General features: G+C 37.4%; 1 protein-coding gene across 13 annotated transcripts in view; it reads left to right on the plus strand.

The window, feature by feature from the left end:
- Positions 1-18819, plus strand: part of ryr2a (ryanodine receptor 2a (cardiac)) — a 249867-nt gene that overhangs the window by 114626 nt on the left and 116422 nt on the right. For 10 of the 13 annotated variants that reach the window (XR_009815903.2, XM_061967101.1, XM_061967103.1 and 7 more), the window contains 17 exons: positions 3419-3551; positions 4107-4210; positions 4993-5128; positions 5270-5456; positions 6976-7084; positions 7158-7278; positions 7466-7635; positions 8111-8331; positions 9003-9093; positions 11874-12014; positions 13002-13165; positions 14478-14556; positions 14665-14754; positions 15739-15876; positions 15962-16039; positions 17798-17873; positions 18192-18315. Coding sequence is in view for 12 of the 13 variants with exons in the window: in XM_061967101.1 (XP_061823085.1) it covers positions 3419-3551; positions 4107-4210; positions 4993-5128; positions 5270-5456; positions 6976-7084; positions 7158-7278; positions 7466-7635; positions 8111-8331; positions 9003-9093; positions 11874-12014; positions 13002-13165; positions 14478-14556; positions 14665-14754; positions 15739-15876; positions 15962-16039; positions 17798-17873; positions 18192-18315 (2162 nt within the window). In the remaining variant the exon portion in view is untranslated. The remainder of the gene's footprint in view (positions 1-3418; positions 3552-4106; positions 4211-4992; positions 5129-5269; positions 5457-6975; positions 7085-7157; positions 7279-7465; positions 7636-8110; positions 8332-9002; positions 9094-11873; positions 12015-13001; positions 13166-14477; positions 14557-14664; positions 14755-15738; positions 15877-15961; positions 16040-17797; positions 17874-18191; positions 18316-18819) is intronic. The other 3 variants (XM_061967102.1, XM_061967106.1, XM_061967107.1) reach the window with 1 other exon arrangement.

Here is an 18819-nt window from a genome sequence, read left to right on the forward strand (position 1 = left end):
AGTTAACCCATTTACTCATAAATTAATGAGAACCAGATAAACGAGCCAGCCCTGGTAACAAAGGCAATAAAAATCTCCCTCAAAAAACCTACCATACAAATGTGTGCTTTGTTCATGTCTTTGTAAGGGGTAAACTTAAAAAATAATATTGACCCCCATGTAATTTTGTTTGTAATAAAGTCACAGTTAGACTTTCCTCTTAAGGCTTGTTTACCTTTACCATCTCAGCTTAAACATTCAAATGCTAAAGAGAGTAGAAACCTTCCTTTTTAAAAATCACAATTGAATTAAAATTAGGGTCTAGACATGCTTCATATCAGTTGTGTTATTTCTGTGTCCATACAGTACAGGCCAAAAGTTTTGACACACCTTCTCATTCAATTTTTTATTTTATTTTCGTGACTATTTACATTGTAGATTGTCACTGAAGGCATCAAAACTGTGAATGAACACATGTAGAGTTATGTACTTAACAAAAAAAGGTGAAATAACTGAAAACATGTTTTATATTCTAGTTTCTTCAAAATAGCCACCCTTTGCTCTGATTACTGCTTTGCACACTCTTGGAGTTCTCTCGATGAGCTTCAAGCCCTTCTGTGAAGTGAAAACTATTTCAGGTGACTACCTCTTTGAAGCTCATTGAGAGAATGCCAAGAGTGGGCAAAAAAGTAATCTGAGCAAAGGGTGGCTATTTTGAAGAAACTAGAATACAAAACATGGTTTTAGTTATTTCACCTTTTTTTGTTAAGTACATAAGTCCATATGTGTTCATTCATAATTTTAATGCCTTCAGCGACAATCTAGAATGTAAATAGTCATGAAAATAAAGAAAACGCATTGAATGAGAAGGTGTGTCCAAACTTTGGCCTGCACTGTATATTATAGCTTATTTTCTGACAACAGGTAATATACTCATTTAATAACATCATTATGCCAAAAAAGCCCACACACACTTGTAAATATCCTAAATGTGTTCTATACAGCTTTGAGCTTAACTTTAACTCATTCAGGGTATGCACGGCATCTTAAAAATTCTTAAATCCAACAATTTGAATTTAAGGACTTAAAATGTCTAAAATTATTCTAAAATCTCATGAAAGGTCTTGAATACAATGTTGAAAGGTCATAAAAATCTATTAACGTTACTTTTATTTAAAACATGCATAGACTTCAGTCTTGCTTTTAAATGTTTAGATTTTTGAGGACGCTTAAACGTAACTACAAAACGTAACTAAAGTAGGCTACCTGTGCTGCCCGGTCAGAATTATTCCAGCTAGTGTGCTGTGCACGTGCAGCTGTGTGTTGTTACAGCTTAGCATAGTAATAATAATATAATAATGTAAAAGTAAAAAATTCCGGGTTAAGTCCGTGTCAAAAGCTGCTGAAACGCCACAAACACTTGCACAACTATACAAGGATCAACCCAAAGGGGTGTTTTGTGGGTATAAGTGGCGCCATTTGCTGAAGGAGATCATAATGAGATGTTTATTAATGAAATCATACTATTACATACAGTAAGCACTAGGGCTCTGAATGTTTGGGCACCACACTATTCGATTGGATTCGATTTTTGGGGGTAACGATTTGATTCATAATCGATTCTCGTTTCAAAATGATTCTCGATTCATAATCAATACCTTTTTAATAACATTGGGTTCCAGTTCCATGATCAACTACATTGCTCCATAAAATAGACAAACATCTTTGATACATTTTTCTATTACTTATCTTCACAGCAAATATGGGCATCTACATCAACAATATGATTTACCTGGCTGGTAAGGACAGATTTGAAAAAAATATGTATTTTTTCTTTTTATCGATTTTTTAAATTTTTTCATCGTTTAAGAATCGCGATTCATTCGAAAATCTATTTTTTTGACATCCCAATTAAGCAAACGCTAATTTCTCTGTGGCAGTAATGTACTCACAGCAGTAAAACTATTAGGAAAACAGAATTTCTTCTCATGTCTAATCTTTTCTCCAAGTTTATACAGCAACTGACATTAAATGCTATAAACGTTATCTGTTTAGTGTTCACACTTAATTTATGGTTGGGTGAGGAAGGCAAGGAGGTTTTGTGAATGTCATCTTGTCATGCTTAAATAAATACTAGTCCTTGTTTATTAGCAATATTTTTTCAAAAAAGTCAAACAAAACAGGTAAAAAGGTGTTCATATATAGCAGGTACAAAATCAGCTGAGCAAATGTTAATGTTATCCACATTATTCACATCCAAATTCTGTTTGAGGCTTGAAAGCCATAATCGCCTTCTTTCTTTTTGGACAATCTCTCTGTCTGCACTCTGTTTTTCACAACTTTGCAGATACTGTAGTAGCACTGTAGATGTTTTTATCTGTTTGCTCAATTCTGACAACCGTAAAAACACTGCAAAAGTTAACCATTTAGCTTTAGCTGAGATGCTAACCGTCCCTTTCACAGACAATATATTGTTGTGCTTTCCTCTACTTCTACCATTGCTGACGTTTTGGTTGTCACATGAAAACACTTGATATGAAGCACACTGCACTTTTTGAAAAGAAGAAAAACACTTCTATGGCAAATCTGAAAAATGGCTGTTATGATGTTTGTGTTTTTTTTCCCAATTAGTTTGAAATAGAGAGGCTTCTGATGTATTTAATTAGTTTAACCATTTTGTTTTCCAATGTGAAAGAGCTGTGAATGCATTCATATACTTACAATTAAGTCTGGCTTTCGGATTTATGTTTTTGTAATTTTTGCCCGCATAGATGTGAAATGGTCTTAAATTATTTTCATCCTGGTCTGGAACATATTGTTTACCAGGCTTAAGGTCTTAAAACTGCTACAGAAAGCCACACGTGACATGTTTGTCACAATTGCACTACTAGTTATTATCCACTGTATACATTTCAGTGTCAATTATTTTGTATTATATACATTATGTTTTTTCATTCAACTCAAAGTACATTTGTGGTGCGAAACACAAATACATTATTTACAAATTAATACACATTTTTGTCATTAATTTGTAGTAAAGTATACATTTTTTTCAATGTGTTCCTTCTGTGATATATCCCCCATAATTTTCTGTAAAGCACAAACTGGTCTCTGTTCTTATTGGTTACGTTTTTGTTTCATTTTAGATTTTAGTGTGGCTCTAATCCCTAATCAGTTGGCATGTTCTAATGTTTAATTCTGTTTTTGAATTAAGCCAAAAAAAAAAAACGGACTTTGGACACCATTTTTCAAATGTCTAAAGGTCAGGGCCTTATCAAGGGCTGCAACTAATTTAATAAACACCAATTCAGATTTGATCCTGACATTGGAATATGTTTTTTTATGTCTTATACTCAAATATCATGGCATACAGATATGCACACATAAGAAAAAAACACGTAAGAATATCACATTTGAACTTACTTTTGTTGTGTTGCAGGAAATCACCTTCCCTAAAATGGTGGCCAACTGTTGTCGTTTTCTTTGTTACTTCTGTCGAATTAGCCGTCAAAACCAGAAAGCTATGTTTGACCATCTGAGCTACCTACTGGAGAACAGCAGTGTTGGTCTAGGTGAGTGACTGTGCGTGCGTGCGTGCGTGCGTGTGTGCGTGCGTGTGTGTGTGTGTGTGTGTGTGTGTGACAAATTTTATTTTATGTGTATTATCTTCATGACACATTTTTATACTGTATGAACAATTTCCACCATTTTCAAAAAACAAATTTTTTTTTTTTTACATACACTGACTGTTAACACGTTGCTATAAAAAGCAGGATCGTAAAATTTGCATTTAACAAATATTATTTTATCAGTTTTTGACACTGTTCCAGAAATAATATTTTAATATGTTGTTTTCACTTGTGTACAGTAGAACTGCAGAACAAAGAGCTGTTTCTAATGGTGACACTTTCCTTTAGCAAAATAAACAAACAGCTCTTGGTAAGATGCAATATTTATCCAATGCAAACAAAAACTACGACAATTAACATATTGTACAATTAATATAACTGACAGTGTTAATCAAGACTTAGCATTACCATACTAGCTGTTGCACTGATTGTTTTCCTACTTATGTTAAATGGGGTAAATAAATGGCTGTGATTTGACATGTCGATGTTCCCCTTTAGCATCTCCATCGATGAGAGGGTCCACCCCACTTGATGTGGCGGCTGCATCAGTGATGGATAATAATGAGTTGGCACTTGCTTTGAGAGAGCCAGATTTAGAGAAGGTAAAATTGTAAAATTCATAAATTGTTGATATGTAAAATGTATGTTTTTATATTACTGGATATACTTTACGGCTTTAAACAATCAGTGCGTGAAGCTGTCTTCTCCATGGTGGAGACAAACAATCTTTCTTTGTTTGTGTTGGTTCACTTCGGGCATGCTTACACTATCAGGGGTGTCCAGAGTGCGACTCGGGACCGTTTGCAGCCTACGGTACATCACTGAAATCAATTTAAAGATAGTGCAAAAATACACAATGTAATGAGCAAAAGCTTAGATGTTGTTACTAACCATAACACAAGGCAATTGTCTTAAGATAATCTATACACAAATATTCGATTCCGCCTCCCACACCTGGTCCCCACTGGTCTGCGTTTACACAGTACATTCGAGTCACAGGTCTATTTGCTTGTGAAAAAACTCCTTTTCTGCCATGTTACTGCAATTTCGATGGCTCTTTGCAATAATTACAGTCCTATTTGGAGTCCTTCTTGGTATTTATATTTGACCCAGGCACGATATGATTGGTCTCGTACAAGTACGCCCTCCAGGTATAAACGATACCACACGTACATTCGACTATTACGTGTTATTTATGTGAATGATCAGCTCAGGTATCTTACTTTGGCATTTGGGAAAATGTAGCGAATAAATACATTTAGGATGATTTTATTTATGAGTAAATAAAACAATATTGTAAAACACATTACATAACTTGAATGGTAGAAAGAAATCATATAAATCCATTCCATTTACGACTTGACATACAGTATTTTCTTCCCAGGTGGTGCAGTATTTGGCCGGCTGTGGACTGCAGAGCTGCACAATGCTAGTACGTAAAGGATATCCTGACATCGGCTGGAACCCTGTGGAAGGAGAACGCTACCTGGACTTTCTGCGCTTTGCTGTATTTTGCAATGGTGAAAACTTTATTTGTTTCTTTATTCATAATTCCATTCTCTCACAGTCAGCTAATCAAATCAGGCGATTTAAAAATCAAATAAATGTTATTTTTTTCTCAGTAGCAATTTTGGCATGGATGTTGACTTTTCTGTGACCAGGTGAAAGTGTGGAAGAGAACGCTAACCTTGTGGTGAGACTTCTGATTCGCCGGCCAGAATGTTTCGGCCCTGCACTTCGGGGAGAGGGGGGTGATGGATTGCTGGCAACGATGGAAGGCGCTATTAAGATTTCCCAGGATCCCTCTCAAGATGGTCCTTCTCCAACATCAGAGAGCAACAAGAGTCTGTAAGAAATTGTTTGTATTAAATAAATCATACTGTTTGTGCATATTTCATTTTGAAAGTACACAATAACTCTCAAGTACACCTAACTCGAGGTGGAAATCAAACACATCACTCAACATAGATATTATTACTAGTGAAACGTTACAAGCACTCTCATTACACTCAGGGCCGCCTTAATACACAAGCTTTCATGGACTGAAGCCCAGGGACCCCCACCCAATCAGGGGCCTCTGATTTTGACGGCAGAATGCAAGGATTGGTGTTCATATCTGTCAGTCACTGACAGCTCAGCTTTGTGTAACGATTAAGAACTCTTTCTCTCTCGGCTGCGTAGTTTTTTCTTACTGCTCCAAGCGACACGGAAACCCAGGTGTGAGAGGTGAGCGTGTTGACCATTAAGCTAAAAGCACATGAAATCTCCCCGATTGAGGCCAGTCAACTTCAAGAATAGTTCTGTTACACTCACACAGGAGATTTATTTTGAACAAAATGATGTTTAAAATGGATTATATTTTTGCATGTTACTGTTCTGTTGAGTAAAATATTTTTTTATTTTTTCTCAAGGCGAGGGTATTTGCGGTATGGGGAGTTCCCCAAAACCCCCTCAGCTCCATGGAACCCCGCACCTTAGGTTAAGGCGACCCTGTTTACGCTGTACAGTGTGTGACCGACGGAATTATTTTTTCTTAAAAGGCTTGAATAATTTTGCCACACCTAGTGTGTGTGTGACAATTATTGGTACTTGAACTTAACTTTAACTTTTCTGTTATTTCGCTAAGCCATCTAGGTAATGTTATATATAAACATTTAGCAACACAACGGCGTTATTCGTTTTTATATTTAATGTTTATTTATCCAGGGTAAGACGATTACAAACATATCTTGCATGGCAGAGATGTTGAAGTGTGATGATAATCTCTCATCGTCTTTTATTTACTAACCAAATTTACTGCTATAGAACGCTCTCAATAGTTAACAAATGCTCTCAACTTGCGAGGGTAAATGTGGTAGAACATAAATGTTTAAGATGGACAAAGCGTAATATAAACATGGACAATGTCTGCAACTTGTAAACGACAGAGCAGACGGTACAATAAGTAAGATTTTGGTGGTATCTCTCTATATAATTATAATTATTTATTACTAGTATTAAACAGCACAGTGATTTGACTCTGAGCTCTCAGTAGGTGGTTCTGTGTGGTTTAAAACGAGTAAAACATCAACAGAGTATTTGTTTTCCAATTTGAGGTAAATGACTATCCTTTTTGAAATTAAGGTTACCATAAACACTTAACACATTAATAGTAGATTCATAAAATCACAAGTTGATTCAGTATTATTGAAAAACATAACCCTCAAAACATTGCTTTTGCCACAAATTTCTGAAAAAGCTGCCACAAATTCAAGTATTTCAGGCCGCAACAATCATTACGGTACAAAAAAGCCAGTGAAATCTTGCAAGGACTGAAAAGTTGTTTTCTCACCGACTATTGAGTTCATTTTGTATGTGTGAATGTTAGCAGTGATGGGTTTGAGGAAGAAGATGATACCATCCACTTGGGGAATGCCATCATGACCTTCTACGCGGCTCTCATTGACCTGCTTGGACGTTGTGGTCCAGAGATGCATGTGAGTGACAAGACACACATACTCATTGACAAATAATCTAATCTAATATATTATTGTCATTCTTTTGCATCAGTTGATACATGCCGGTAAAGGTGAAGCAATCCGCATCAGAGCCATTCTAAGGTCTCTTATTCCCATTGAAGACCTTGTAGGTGTCATCAGCATTCCATTCTCTATGCCAAGTCTGGCTAAAGGTAAAGGCACCTACCAGCAATATCATCACTATCATCTTTTATAAATACATTAGATAATTGTAACAACAAGACAATATACTTATAATTATATACTATACCTGGATATTAGACCAGAAGTTTTAGCAAGCAAACAGGTTGCGGCTTCTAACAGTGTTGTGCGTTTTTGTGTGTGTGTACACATGCATAGATGGGATGGTGTTGGAGCCAGACATGTCAGCTGGTTTCTGTCCAGATCATAAAGCTGCCATGGTCTTGTTTTTGGACCGGGTATATGGTGTAGAAGACCAAAATTTCCTCCTTCACCTGCTAGAAGTCGGCTTCCTACCAGATCTTAGAGCTGCAGCTTCTTTGGACACTGTAAGTAGTCTGTTGGCTGCTGCTGTTCTTTGTCATTGTTGTTATTTTAGTTTATTTTATGCCAAAATGTGTATTGGGAACTAGTGTTTTAAGCATAAACTTAGAGTGCAATCATTCTCGGGTGACAGTGGAGAATTTATGGGCTAAAGATAAATGTATTTTTCCTTATACATTATTTTTAAGGCAAGGGATTGAAATAAAACAATCAAGAGGATTTTGAGCTTATTGAAAACAGTAAGAGTATGAAAGTACTTCAGCCAAGGAGGATGTTTTCGTTGATGAAGATTGGACTGACTTTTATATCATAGTTGTTGACCCGTTGATTGTGCAGGTGACACATGGCTTAAACTTGGGTTATGCAGTCTGAATGCTTTTGGTAATCCATATATAGATTAATTGTTCTTTTATCCTATTCCTATGTCTCGTAGTAATGTTAATAATATTCTCCCTTTTGTCTTCCATGTCTTTGTGTTAGGTTGCCCTCAGTGCCACAGATATGGCTCTTGCCCTCAACAGGTATCTGTGCACAGCAGTGTTACCACTACTGACGAAATGTGCACCACTGTTTGCGGGGACAGAGCCATTTGCGTCACTGATAGATTCCCTCCTGCACACGGTTTACCGTCTGTCCAAAGGCTGCTGCCTTACCAAAGCCCAAAGAGATTCCATTGAAGAATGTCTTCTTGCAGTTTGTGGGTAAGATGACATTTTAAAAGATAAAAAGGCAATTTAAACTGTCAGTTATGCGGTAAAGAATGTATGTACTACTATTTTTTTAAGAAACCAAACAAATGTGCAGTAACTATTCATAATCATTGTAATAATGCTCAATGGAATCTATCCCAGGCTTCATAATTCCGTCTATCCATCAATCTTCTTCTACTTATCCGCATCCGGGTCACACTGACCGTCCCAGCATGGTGGAAACAATCCAACCTTTTCTAGCCAAGAAACAGAAACTCTGCACCCTCTAAACCTTGCTGCACCTGGAAATTCTGTCCCTAAAATTAATTACCTTAACCTGGGACAGTCCTAAATTCACTATAGACACGTTTGACCCACTGCAGGTAAAAAAAACAAGCTCTGTCCCTGATTGGTTTGCAAGGAGACTTGTTTGGAACTTGGTAATTGTCTTTTGAGTGTTTTATTGTTGCAACACGCCCCCTTTTTAAAAATGGGTTCTACCAACCGAACCAGTTCAAGTAATGTCTCTGACTTAGTCGGGCCAGACCGCAGCACATACATTGTTACTAAAAAGTGTGTGGTTTGATGAAAGAACAATTTTAGTTTGTAAAGACTGTTGAACAATTAATTTTTTTTTTTTTTTTTTAACATATTGTTTTTTATTTGGTGTTGTATCTCTACAGTAAACTGAGGCCTTCGATGATGCAGCATCTTCTGCGGCGGCTTGTGTTTGACATTCCCTTGCTTAATGAACACACCAAGATGCCTTTAAAGGTACGAAACAATAATGTGCATATTGTATATGTTGAATTTTCAAGTTTTAAAGTCTTAAAACGTTATAAAAAAAACAAAAAACCCCAATTCAACTCCAATTGTATTGCATGTATGCCTTTGAATTACAAACAAAGAAAGGACCAATTATGAATAAACACCTTTAAATTTGGTTCTATACAAATACGGTGGTACCTTAACTTACGAAGATTTTGATATATAAGCAAGCTCTCTGATTTTTGGTATGCTAAAAGTTGAGCATAATTCACGTTACAAGCCTCCCCGTCGCTAATTGGTGTAGCAAATGCAACAGTGAACACCATAAGAACTGCCTCAAAACATTCAGTCTTACTTGCTAGCATTAGCTTATAGCTTGAAATCAAAATAACTTTGTTTTTCAACCATTTGAAACCACACCATTAGCAGCGGTCAGGCTTTCACATCCTTCCAGCTGACATCCTCCTTCTGCTGAAGGTTGGTTCTCAACCCGCAGCTCATCTTTCGCCGCACGCCTGAAGCTGGTCTTGGTGTCCAGGTCGGTCTGGCTCTCTATGAACCAGTGGGGTCTTCTCCAGTTCCGTTGCTGCCCGGCCTCGTGCAATAGTAGCTCCCAGCATTTCGCCTGAAAAGCCTCCACTCTTCTACCCCATAACACTGATTGTGGGAGATAACATAACTAGGAACTATCCGCTTTATCAACGCCATTACTCGCTGCTATCTCAGCCTTATTGACCAGTCGTCCCTCTTCGGTAACATGGCTCATTGTACATGTTCCATCTAGTAGATGGAAAACACGCCAATCAGAACAAACTAAAACAGATTTCATATAAGGCGCACCGGGTTATAAGCCGCACTGTCAGCTTTTGAGAAAATTTGTGGTTTTTAGGCGCGGCTTATAGTGCGGAAAATACGGTACTTACTGTATTTGGGTGTCCGGACAGCTTGCGCAACCATCAAGTGTGAAATAAAAAAAAACTATTTATTTTTGAGGCAACTATTTTAGAAAAGGTGTTTTTCAACAAGCCCTTCAGATTTTGGTCGAAACAAATACAAATATTGACATTGTTTTCTCCACCTCATGACTTGAAAGTAGAGGCTGATTTTAGGGAGGCTTCTGTCAGTCACATGATTCCTGGGAAATTGTTACGGGATGAGAACTGGTTTTACTTCATTACATGAGTGGGTTAGGATGGGAATAAAAAATACACAAAAACTAGCAGGAGCAGAAATCATGACACAATGTCAAGTTCTTTGTCGCTGTAACGGTCTTCAATTACAAGTGTGTCTGTGTTGTCACGCCACAGCGTCGTTACATCCCAACTCGGCACTATTCATCAATTGACCAGGAGTCTCATGTATTAAGCATGCATACGCACAAAAACCTGGCGTAAGCCTTTTTTTACGGCAAAGATGAGATGTATCAAGAGTGGACTGAAAGTGGAAGTGTACAGTGCCTCACGCCAACTTCATGGCTCACGTACTCACATTTGTACATGTTGTGAATACTTTAGGGGAACAGAGAGATTGTTGTTCGGGGCTTGCCAACATGTGATTTCAACAATGTAAAAGATTGAGGCAAGGACACAAAATGCACATTTTGGCTAATGCATTTAATGCGCCATATTCATATTTGTGAGTACATCTATTCATTTATCTAGGCGATCATTTTGACACCTATTGCTGTCACAATGTGTTCCTGTGAGTCCAGCACAGCTTGGCCAGTCAAGCAGACGGTTGTTGCGGCACATTAAAGGCACTGGAGACGGCGGAGGAATGCCCTGACTTTGTGTTACATGGCTGCTACCGGGTGTAGCTCTCCTGGGTTGCAATAATACATTGAGTAATCAAACAATTACAGTCAAAGTCTTTCATATCATTTTTGATATGCTGGCATGTTTACATTTAAAATATTTCAAACCAAATATTACATAATTTTCACATGGAACTCTAATCTGACTGAGAGCAGGCCACTGTATGAACATATATTGTTGTACATTACACAGATTATATTTATATTGGGGGTAATCAGAGTCACACACATATGCTCCCACCTCTTCTAAAGTTTTGCGTATCATTGCAGCAACTATCTTTTCAAACAGGGTGTGCACTACTTTTATCTCCGGTCCCCCTCGCTTGTTTTGGCCACATTCTTCTTCACTTTCTTCTTGATGTAGTACCACGTATTTCTTATTTGTTCCTGTGTGCGGTTCTCCGACAGCATTGACAGTTTCCCACACTTTATCCAACTCAACTTTCTTTTTTGTCGCGGGAAATGTGTGCCAGAGTATATTTTGGCACACCTTCACTTCAGCAAAAGCACCTCCTACTCCTTGATGGTGAATTCTGATTGTGCAGCATGTGGGATCTCAAGCGCATGGTTAATTTAAATATGATTTGCGTATTTAAATGGGGGCTTGGACATGGAGTGGCCAGCTACACTCCCAACATGTGGGCTAAGGTCCCGGTTGATTAGGATGTAAAAAAGACATGTGCTTGGTTAATGCGTGTGCACACTTTAATACATCTGAAACTGTTTGTGCTTACAAAGTTTTCTGGATTTGAGCATCCACCATTTTTTTTAGGAAATCCATGCAACTCCTAGCTTTAGCTTTATCAATATAAAAATGCACCATGAAGGTGCAGACCAAGTTTCAGTTTGTGATTACGCACATCCGGGTGTAACATTAGCTTCTACTGCTTTGCAATAGAAGTAACAGGACAACCTTGGAATTGTTATGGGGTTGCACAAATTTAAGATTCATATTGTTCTTTACTTTAAACAGCTGTTGACCAATCACTTTGATCGTTGTTGGAAGTATTATTGCCTGTCTGGAGGTTGGGCGAGTTTCGGAGCAGCATCAGATGAAGAGCTCCACCTTTCCAGGAAATTGTTCTGGGGAATATTTGATGCTCTGTCTCACAAGGTAAGCATAAAGTGTACCTATTTCCTAGACATCTATCTTTGTATTTACTAACACTTGAGGGTTGTGTGGTGCTGGAGACATTCAAAAAAATGCGAAAGGCGGACCACCAGTCATTCACAGGATACTTATTAAAAAGACAACCTTTCACTCTCTTACTGTCAGCGAGTGAGGACTGAATGGAAGTGAGGCGAGTCAAATACTAGACAATATCAACTATGACACACAAAATAACATTATCTTTATGTTTAATGTGAAAGTGATTCAGTAAACTTCCTGTTGCCACTAGGTTGCACACTCTTGACTAAATGAGTGACATACAGTTTGATTTTGATTGATTGAGAAGTTTATTGGCATCTTAAAGAATTTAATCCATGTAATGCTTTAAAAAGGCAAACAGATGGAACAAAAAGCCAAAAGGCTTGTTTCCATTGTGGTCCATTAAGTTGATCTCGTCAGGATGTGATAACCCACACCAATGATCATCAAGGTCTGACCTTGTGAAGCCAAGTTATAAAAGTTCTTTATTGCTTGGCAAATTATCAAATATTCCTAATAATTTTGAAAAATGTACAAAGGATAGGAAAATGTTAATACAGTTTTGAAATCTGCACCAATTTGCCTACAATGGGTTTTTCACTCGTGTTAATACATTTTTGCTCAGAGGTTTTCATAGATTATGTTAGATGTACAGTCGCAATCAAGTGATTGAAGAATCAGGAAAAAGAAACACATAAAGCTTGAGAAATACCAAAGGCTGAAGGAAGAGCTAAAGAAAATGTGGGGCACGAAGGCAACAGTGGTTGGAGCATCTCTGTCCAGGGGAGCGCAATACTGCGAACAGCTAAGATCCTGTGCAGAATCCTCAAGCCTCTAAAAAGCAACCGCATTTGTTATGCTTGTTTCCTCTCAGCATCATTCATCAATAATATCAATAAACTTGGAAAATTACTAAGTATCCATGTCCTTTTAAATTGTGTGTCTTTTTAGCCGTATAACCAGGAGCTGTTTAAACTGGCGTTGTTATGCCTCAGTGCAGTAGCAGGAGCTCTTCCTCCAGACTACATGGAGTCGAACTACATGGCTATGATGGAGAAACAGTCATCCATGGACTCTGAAGGAAACTTCACTCCAAAGCCTGCAGACACTGCCACGTATGAACCTTATGCATTTCTTTGACTTCCCAGTGACAGAGGTGTCATTCATTGTCCAATCTAGGGGTGTCCTTATCCGATATTAATATCGGTTCGATGTCAACAAAAAAGAAGTATCATATTATATTGGCTTGCATCTGAAATCTCTGATAAGGCTACTACTAGGAGCTAGCAGCTACACAACAGCTAAGCACCCAATAGCACACAAGCTAGACATACGGAAGAAATGTCCTTATATATATAAAACATAACATTTGTCAATATAAACAAGTGTGAAACAGTTATAATTGGAAAAAATATACAGATACAAAGTCTCCAAGGCAGAAGCATTTTACAAAGTGTAGAGTAACAAACGTGTCCGGATCATTCAACTTACTGTGTCGTGATCTTAACTGAATTAATAACTTTGGCTACTCGATGTCACCAAAAAACAAATTACCACTCCACTTTATTTCAACACTGAATACATCATGGTATCATAATGATAAATAAGTTAGTGTTTTTCATACCTATCATTGTTTTCTGTTGAGTAATTTCACGTGATCAAGAGTTTTCTAACACCCATTCTACAAAATAACAAATGTATGAATGATATGTGCTGGTTTTGTATTGGATCAATACAGGTGGCTGCCAACACTCAAGGCTCCAATATTGTTAACGTTCGGAAGTGAAACATTTGTAACGAGACACCCTTTGTCAAATCTACTCAGAACTATAGTTTATATCTACAGGTGAAACTCAAATTTTTTTAATATTGTGCAAAGTTTTGTTTATTCCAGCAAATATTGGATTCACAAGGTAAGACTAATATATGACATAGGCTCATAACATGCAACTCAAGATATTGCAAGCCTTCTTTTGATATCATTTTGATTATTATGGCATGCAGTTTATTAAAAAAACCTCAAATTGAAAATCTCAGAAAATTTGGGAGTTTCAAAAACTGTAAGCCATGATCATCAAAAATATTACAAATAAAGGCTTGACATATCTCACTTTACATGTATATATTATATATATTATTGTATATATATATTACATGTTAGTTTTACATTCAAAGTTGAATTACTGACATGATTGAATCTTTGCATGATATTTAATTTGCACCAATTTTTTGAGTTTCATCATTATTTTAACAATACGGTACACAGTTTCCAACTGAGATGGACATGTTTTACTCTGCAAGTTGATAACATTTCTATTTGATAGTTTTAATACTAAACCAAAGATGAAACGCAATGATCAAATGACACTGTACTTTAAAATCTTATTCTGCAAGGCAATTTTACTTTACTGTTGTCGTCTTTTATAGTGTGACTGTCCCAGAGAAACTGGATCATGTCATAGCCAGATATGCAGAACATAACCATGAGAAGTGGTGTTTCGAAAAGGTAAGTCATTTTCGGTGCATTTCATGAAAAGACACTAAATTAGTTATTGTTATGTAATGTTATATTATCATCCAGTCGTTTCAGTTTACTTGTCTGTGTGTTTTTCAGTTTTCCAATGGCTGGTCATATGGGGAAGACATATGCGAAACCTCCAGGAGCCACATTTTACTAAAGCCCTTTAAAGTGCTTGCTGAAAAGGTAATCTGTATCTACAATATTAATTTATATACAACAACAGTTGTGGTTTGCTTTAAAAATTTGCAATGAGAGTAAAAAAAAAAATGCCAGTTCAAAAGTACAAATGACAACCATATATACCAATTGTGTCAATACACTAAGGGCATGATTTATTAGGATTCAAATACCAAGCGCTAAAGAGCGTGTGCAAAATATAAAATAGCGTGGATTATGAGTGGGCGTGTTGCATGTGATCTACTGACAATGTGTGTGTGCAATTCAAAAATGGTGCAGACAGCCCTATTTAAATGAGGATTTTGCGTGTATACGGGGCTTTTACCACAGAGAAGACGATTATTTGCTGCACATTCATGTTATCATGCTCCTACCTGTGTGTGATGTGTTGAACCAGCAGCACACATCTATAATCTGTAAAACCTTTTCTAATCGCAATCTAGACAACAGAAACATGCACACTGACACTAAATCATTCTGTGGATCGCATCACCAGCGTATTTGATAGAAATGCTGTTAAATGTAACTTTGATGTAGCAAGCTACTTTTGCCTTGTAGCTTGTAGTGAAGCCTGCTACAATTCTCCGGGGATAGCTTAGCTACATTTAATCGAGAGTAACTTGTAGCTTAGCTTACTACATGTTCTAAGTAGCTTGCCCAACACTGGCTTTACTATACCTGGAATGAGTAGATTAGCTTTGCGTGTGGTATCAGGATTGCATCTGTTTTAGTACATGGAAACCTTTTGTAAATCAGGCCCTTATTTTATTGAATAGCTCCCGATATCTGCTTAAATGTAGAGTTAAGTTGTTATACAGAGTAGCTGGGGGGGAGTAATGATCCCTTTTTAAGACACTGTGGCTAAATCAACTGTAAAATGACAGTAGTACAGTAACTGTACACATAACAGCAATTACATTTGTAGCTGCTATCACTAATATTGCTGTTATTATGGGAAAGGGTTTGATGTGATGTTGGTCTGTTTTTTAGGATAAAGAGTTATACTGCGGGCCAATTAGAGAGTCTCTGAAGACAATGCTTTCCTGGGGTTGGAGCATCAACAGGATCAGAGAGAGTGACGCTGCCAATCTCAATAACAAATCTCGGAGAATATCACAAGCCAGCCAGGTATAAAACCACGCTGTGGAATTTGCATATTTCAAACACCAGTAACTTGTATGATATATTGTAATAATGATCATTTGTTCACCAGCTTTCTTTTGAAGGAGCTCAGATTTTCAACCCCAGTCCAATTGATATGAGCAATGTTACACTGTCCAGGGACATGCAGGTACAACACATACACACAAGTACAGTATAATAAAAAAATTGTAGAACTGGGTTCATTTTGTGTCATTTAAACAATATTTGAACATATATTGTTCCATCTGAAAATGAGACGTAATACATTTAACAGGCAACATATGAGACCACAAACTGCTGTCAAGTCGTCACCTTCCGGAAATAATGGCCTAACTCATTATTCACGCATTTCTTTCTCAGCTTTTCTTTGGCAAAATCGCCTCAGCTGAACAAAGGTTTTGATCTAATTGACCAGATTGCAGTTCGGCTTCTTCATTTCTAAATAAATTCTACAGGCCTTGTATGCAAATTACAAGGCCTTAGGGCATTTCCACCTCGGGACAACTTTAAAATCATTGTCTATGTATACAGAAAGCTTCAAATATGCAAAAAAAACAACAAATGTTTTTACCACACGATTTCTGTGTACCTTTGCTTAATTGCAGATGACTTTGTGTGGTCACACCTCCCTTTCGCTTCTCCATACTCACATTGGGCCCTATTCTCCCATGTGCTAATGTGAAAAAAGTTGCTCGACTGCGCAAATTCTGTCTGCGCGGCATTCTCCCCCTCGACTTACAGGGTTCATATTATGGTTTTGTTCTACATTTAAAACACGTAACATAACATATAATGGTGGTTAATCTGTCAAAATTTTGCATAGATTACGTTTTTACAGAGCAACTTTCTGACCGTCAGGACACGCCGTTTTGTGGGCGGTCTTATTTACGTGCCTCCACTTTGACTGCGTCTTCTCCCCTTCATCCATGTTGTAGTTTTTAGCGCTTCCATGGATATAAGTTCGAACTAGTATTAGAAATGGCAACAGTGGCGGATACATGTGCATGTATGAGCCAGTCTGCCCCACAACAAGAGGATAGAGAAAAAGAAGGAACTTATTGACTACAGCGTCAGAATCATGGCGGAATCACGCAAAGCTCTTCATGTAAATCTCTATCATATATGGAGATATCCGCTGATGTAACTAAGGCGAATTATGTAACTAAAGTCTCAAATTCCAAAAGGCTCATTTGGAGCAAGTTTGAAAGAAGGCAAGATTGTTTTATGAAAATCTGTAGCATGCCTCAATGGTTTGATTTTAAATCTCCGGGACTTATGGAGATGTAATAAAAATTGGTTTTGCATAATAGATCCCCTTTAAGTCTGTCACTACGCTTTTGTTGGAGCAACCCTTAAATGTGGGAGTTCCCAGTCAAATCTGGCCTTCCGCATATTTTCTCATCAATTTAAGTACTTCTGTTCTTATGTGCCTCTGACGCTGGAATAAATCCAGCGCCTTGGGAAGGTGAAACATTTTATTGCACTTGAAGTTTGGATGCTGCTTCACACCACACAAAACACCATTATAAAAGAAACTTCCATAAAACTGTCAAATCTATTCTGATCGCTTCAATTGAGACACCTGGACACATTCAATGAGATGAGGATAAAATAAACATATTGCCACTCTAAGCTAATTTAAAAAAAATTAAGTGTACACCATAAATAAAACACATGGCTCTGTAGAAATAGTCAGGGGTGTGTTGTCATATTTTACAGCAATCTTCTTTTTTTAAACAAGTAAAGTTGATCATCATTTGACTCAATACATAAACAGTTATTTGATTATTCAGTACACTTTTTTAAACAATTATAGTTAAAGCACACTTTCACAAGAAATAATAAGCACATCAGGTATATTATCGGAAATACAGAAATGTTTGACATATGCTGTTGCTTTTTCTAGTCAATGGCAGAGCTGCTTGCAGAAAATTATCATAACATCTGGGCCAGGAAAAAGAAAATGGAGCTAGAAGCCAAAGGTATAGTATGAAAAAAAAACACACTGTCCCTCTAATTCACACATCACACTGTACTTCATGCCCCCAAAAAGAAGAGAGATGGCAATTAATAATAATCTGGAAATGTAACTTTTTGTGTGATCACCACTGAATGGTAAGAAATCATTTTTGAACATCACTGACATGTGCAGCAGTGCAGTGGTTTTGCTATATCTGGACTACAGTTGGATACTTGTTATAATAAGTAGGCCTAAAGGTGCTCTGAATATACTTTGAAAGATACTTTAGACATTGGAGGTTGTTTTCTATGTTTCTTACTCTGCTGTCTTTGTACACCAGGTGGAGGAAATCACCCACTATTGGTTCCCTTTGATACAATGACTGCCAAAGAGAAATTACAAGACAGACAAAGAGCACAAGACATGTTCAAGTTCCTCCAGATCAATGGTTACACTGTGTCGAGGTAAGAAATGTACATAGTTATTACCTATCTTTGAGAGATCAATTCTGAACAAATGTGGACAGTGTGTCCAGATACAACACTGGAGTGAAATGAAGTGAAGTGAATTATATTTATATAGCGCTTTTCTCTAGTGATTCAAAGTACTTTACATAGTGAGACCCATTATCTACATATTTAAGTTACGTTAAACCAGGGTGGGTGGCACTGGGAGCAGGTGGGTAAAGTATCTTGCCCAAAGACAACTGCTGTGACTAGGATGGCGGAAGCGGTAATCGAACCTGGAACCTTTAAGTTGCTGGCACGGCCGCCCTACCAACCGAGCCACGCCGCCCCACTGGGTCAAGATAAAACAACGAATGGGTTGATTATTCATCATTGTTGTGGTCCAGTACATTTTTAACCTAAATATCAGCCTGGAAAGAATCCCTACCCTGTGGAAGACCTCCTGTGTAGTTCCAATCCCCAAAACAGCTCATCGTAAGGAGCCGCACCCCTATACAGACC

This window comes from Nerophis lumbriciformis, linkage group LG11, assembly GCF_033978685.3.
Source record: "Nerophis lumbriciformis linkage group LG11, RoL_Nlum_v2.1, whole genome shotgun sequence".
NCBI classification, from domain to species: Eukaryota; Metazoa; Chordata; class Actinopteri; order Syngnathiformes; family Syngnathidae; genus Nerophis; species Nerophis lumbriciformis.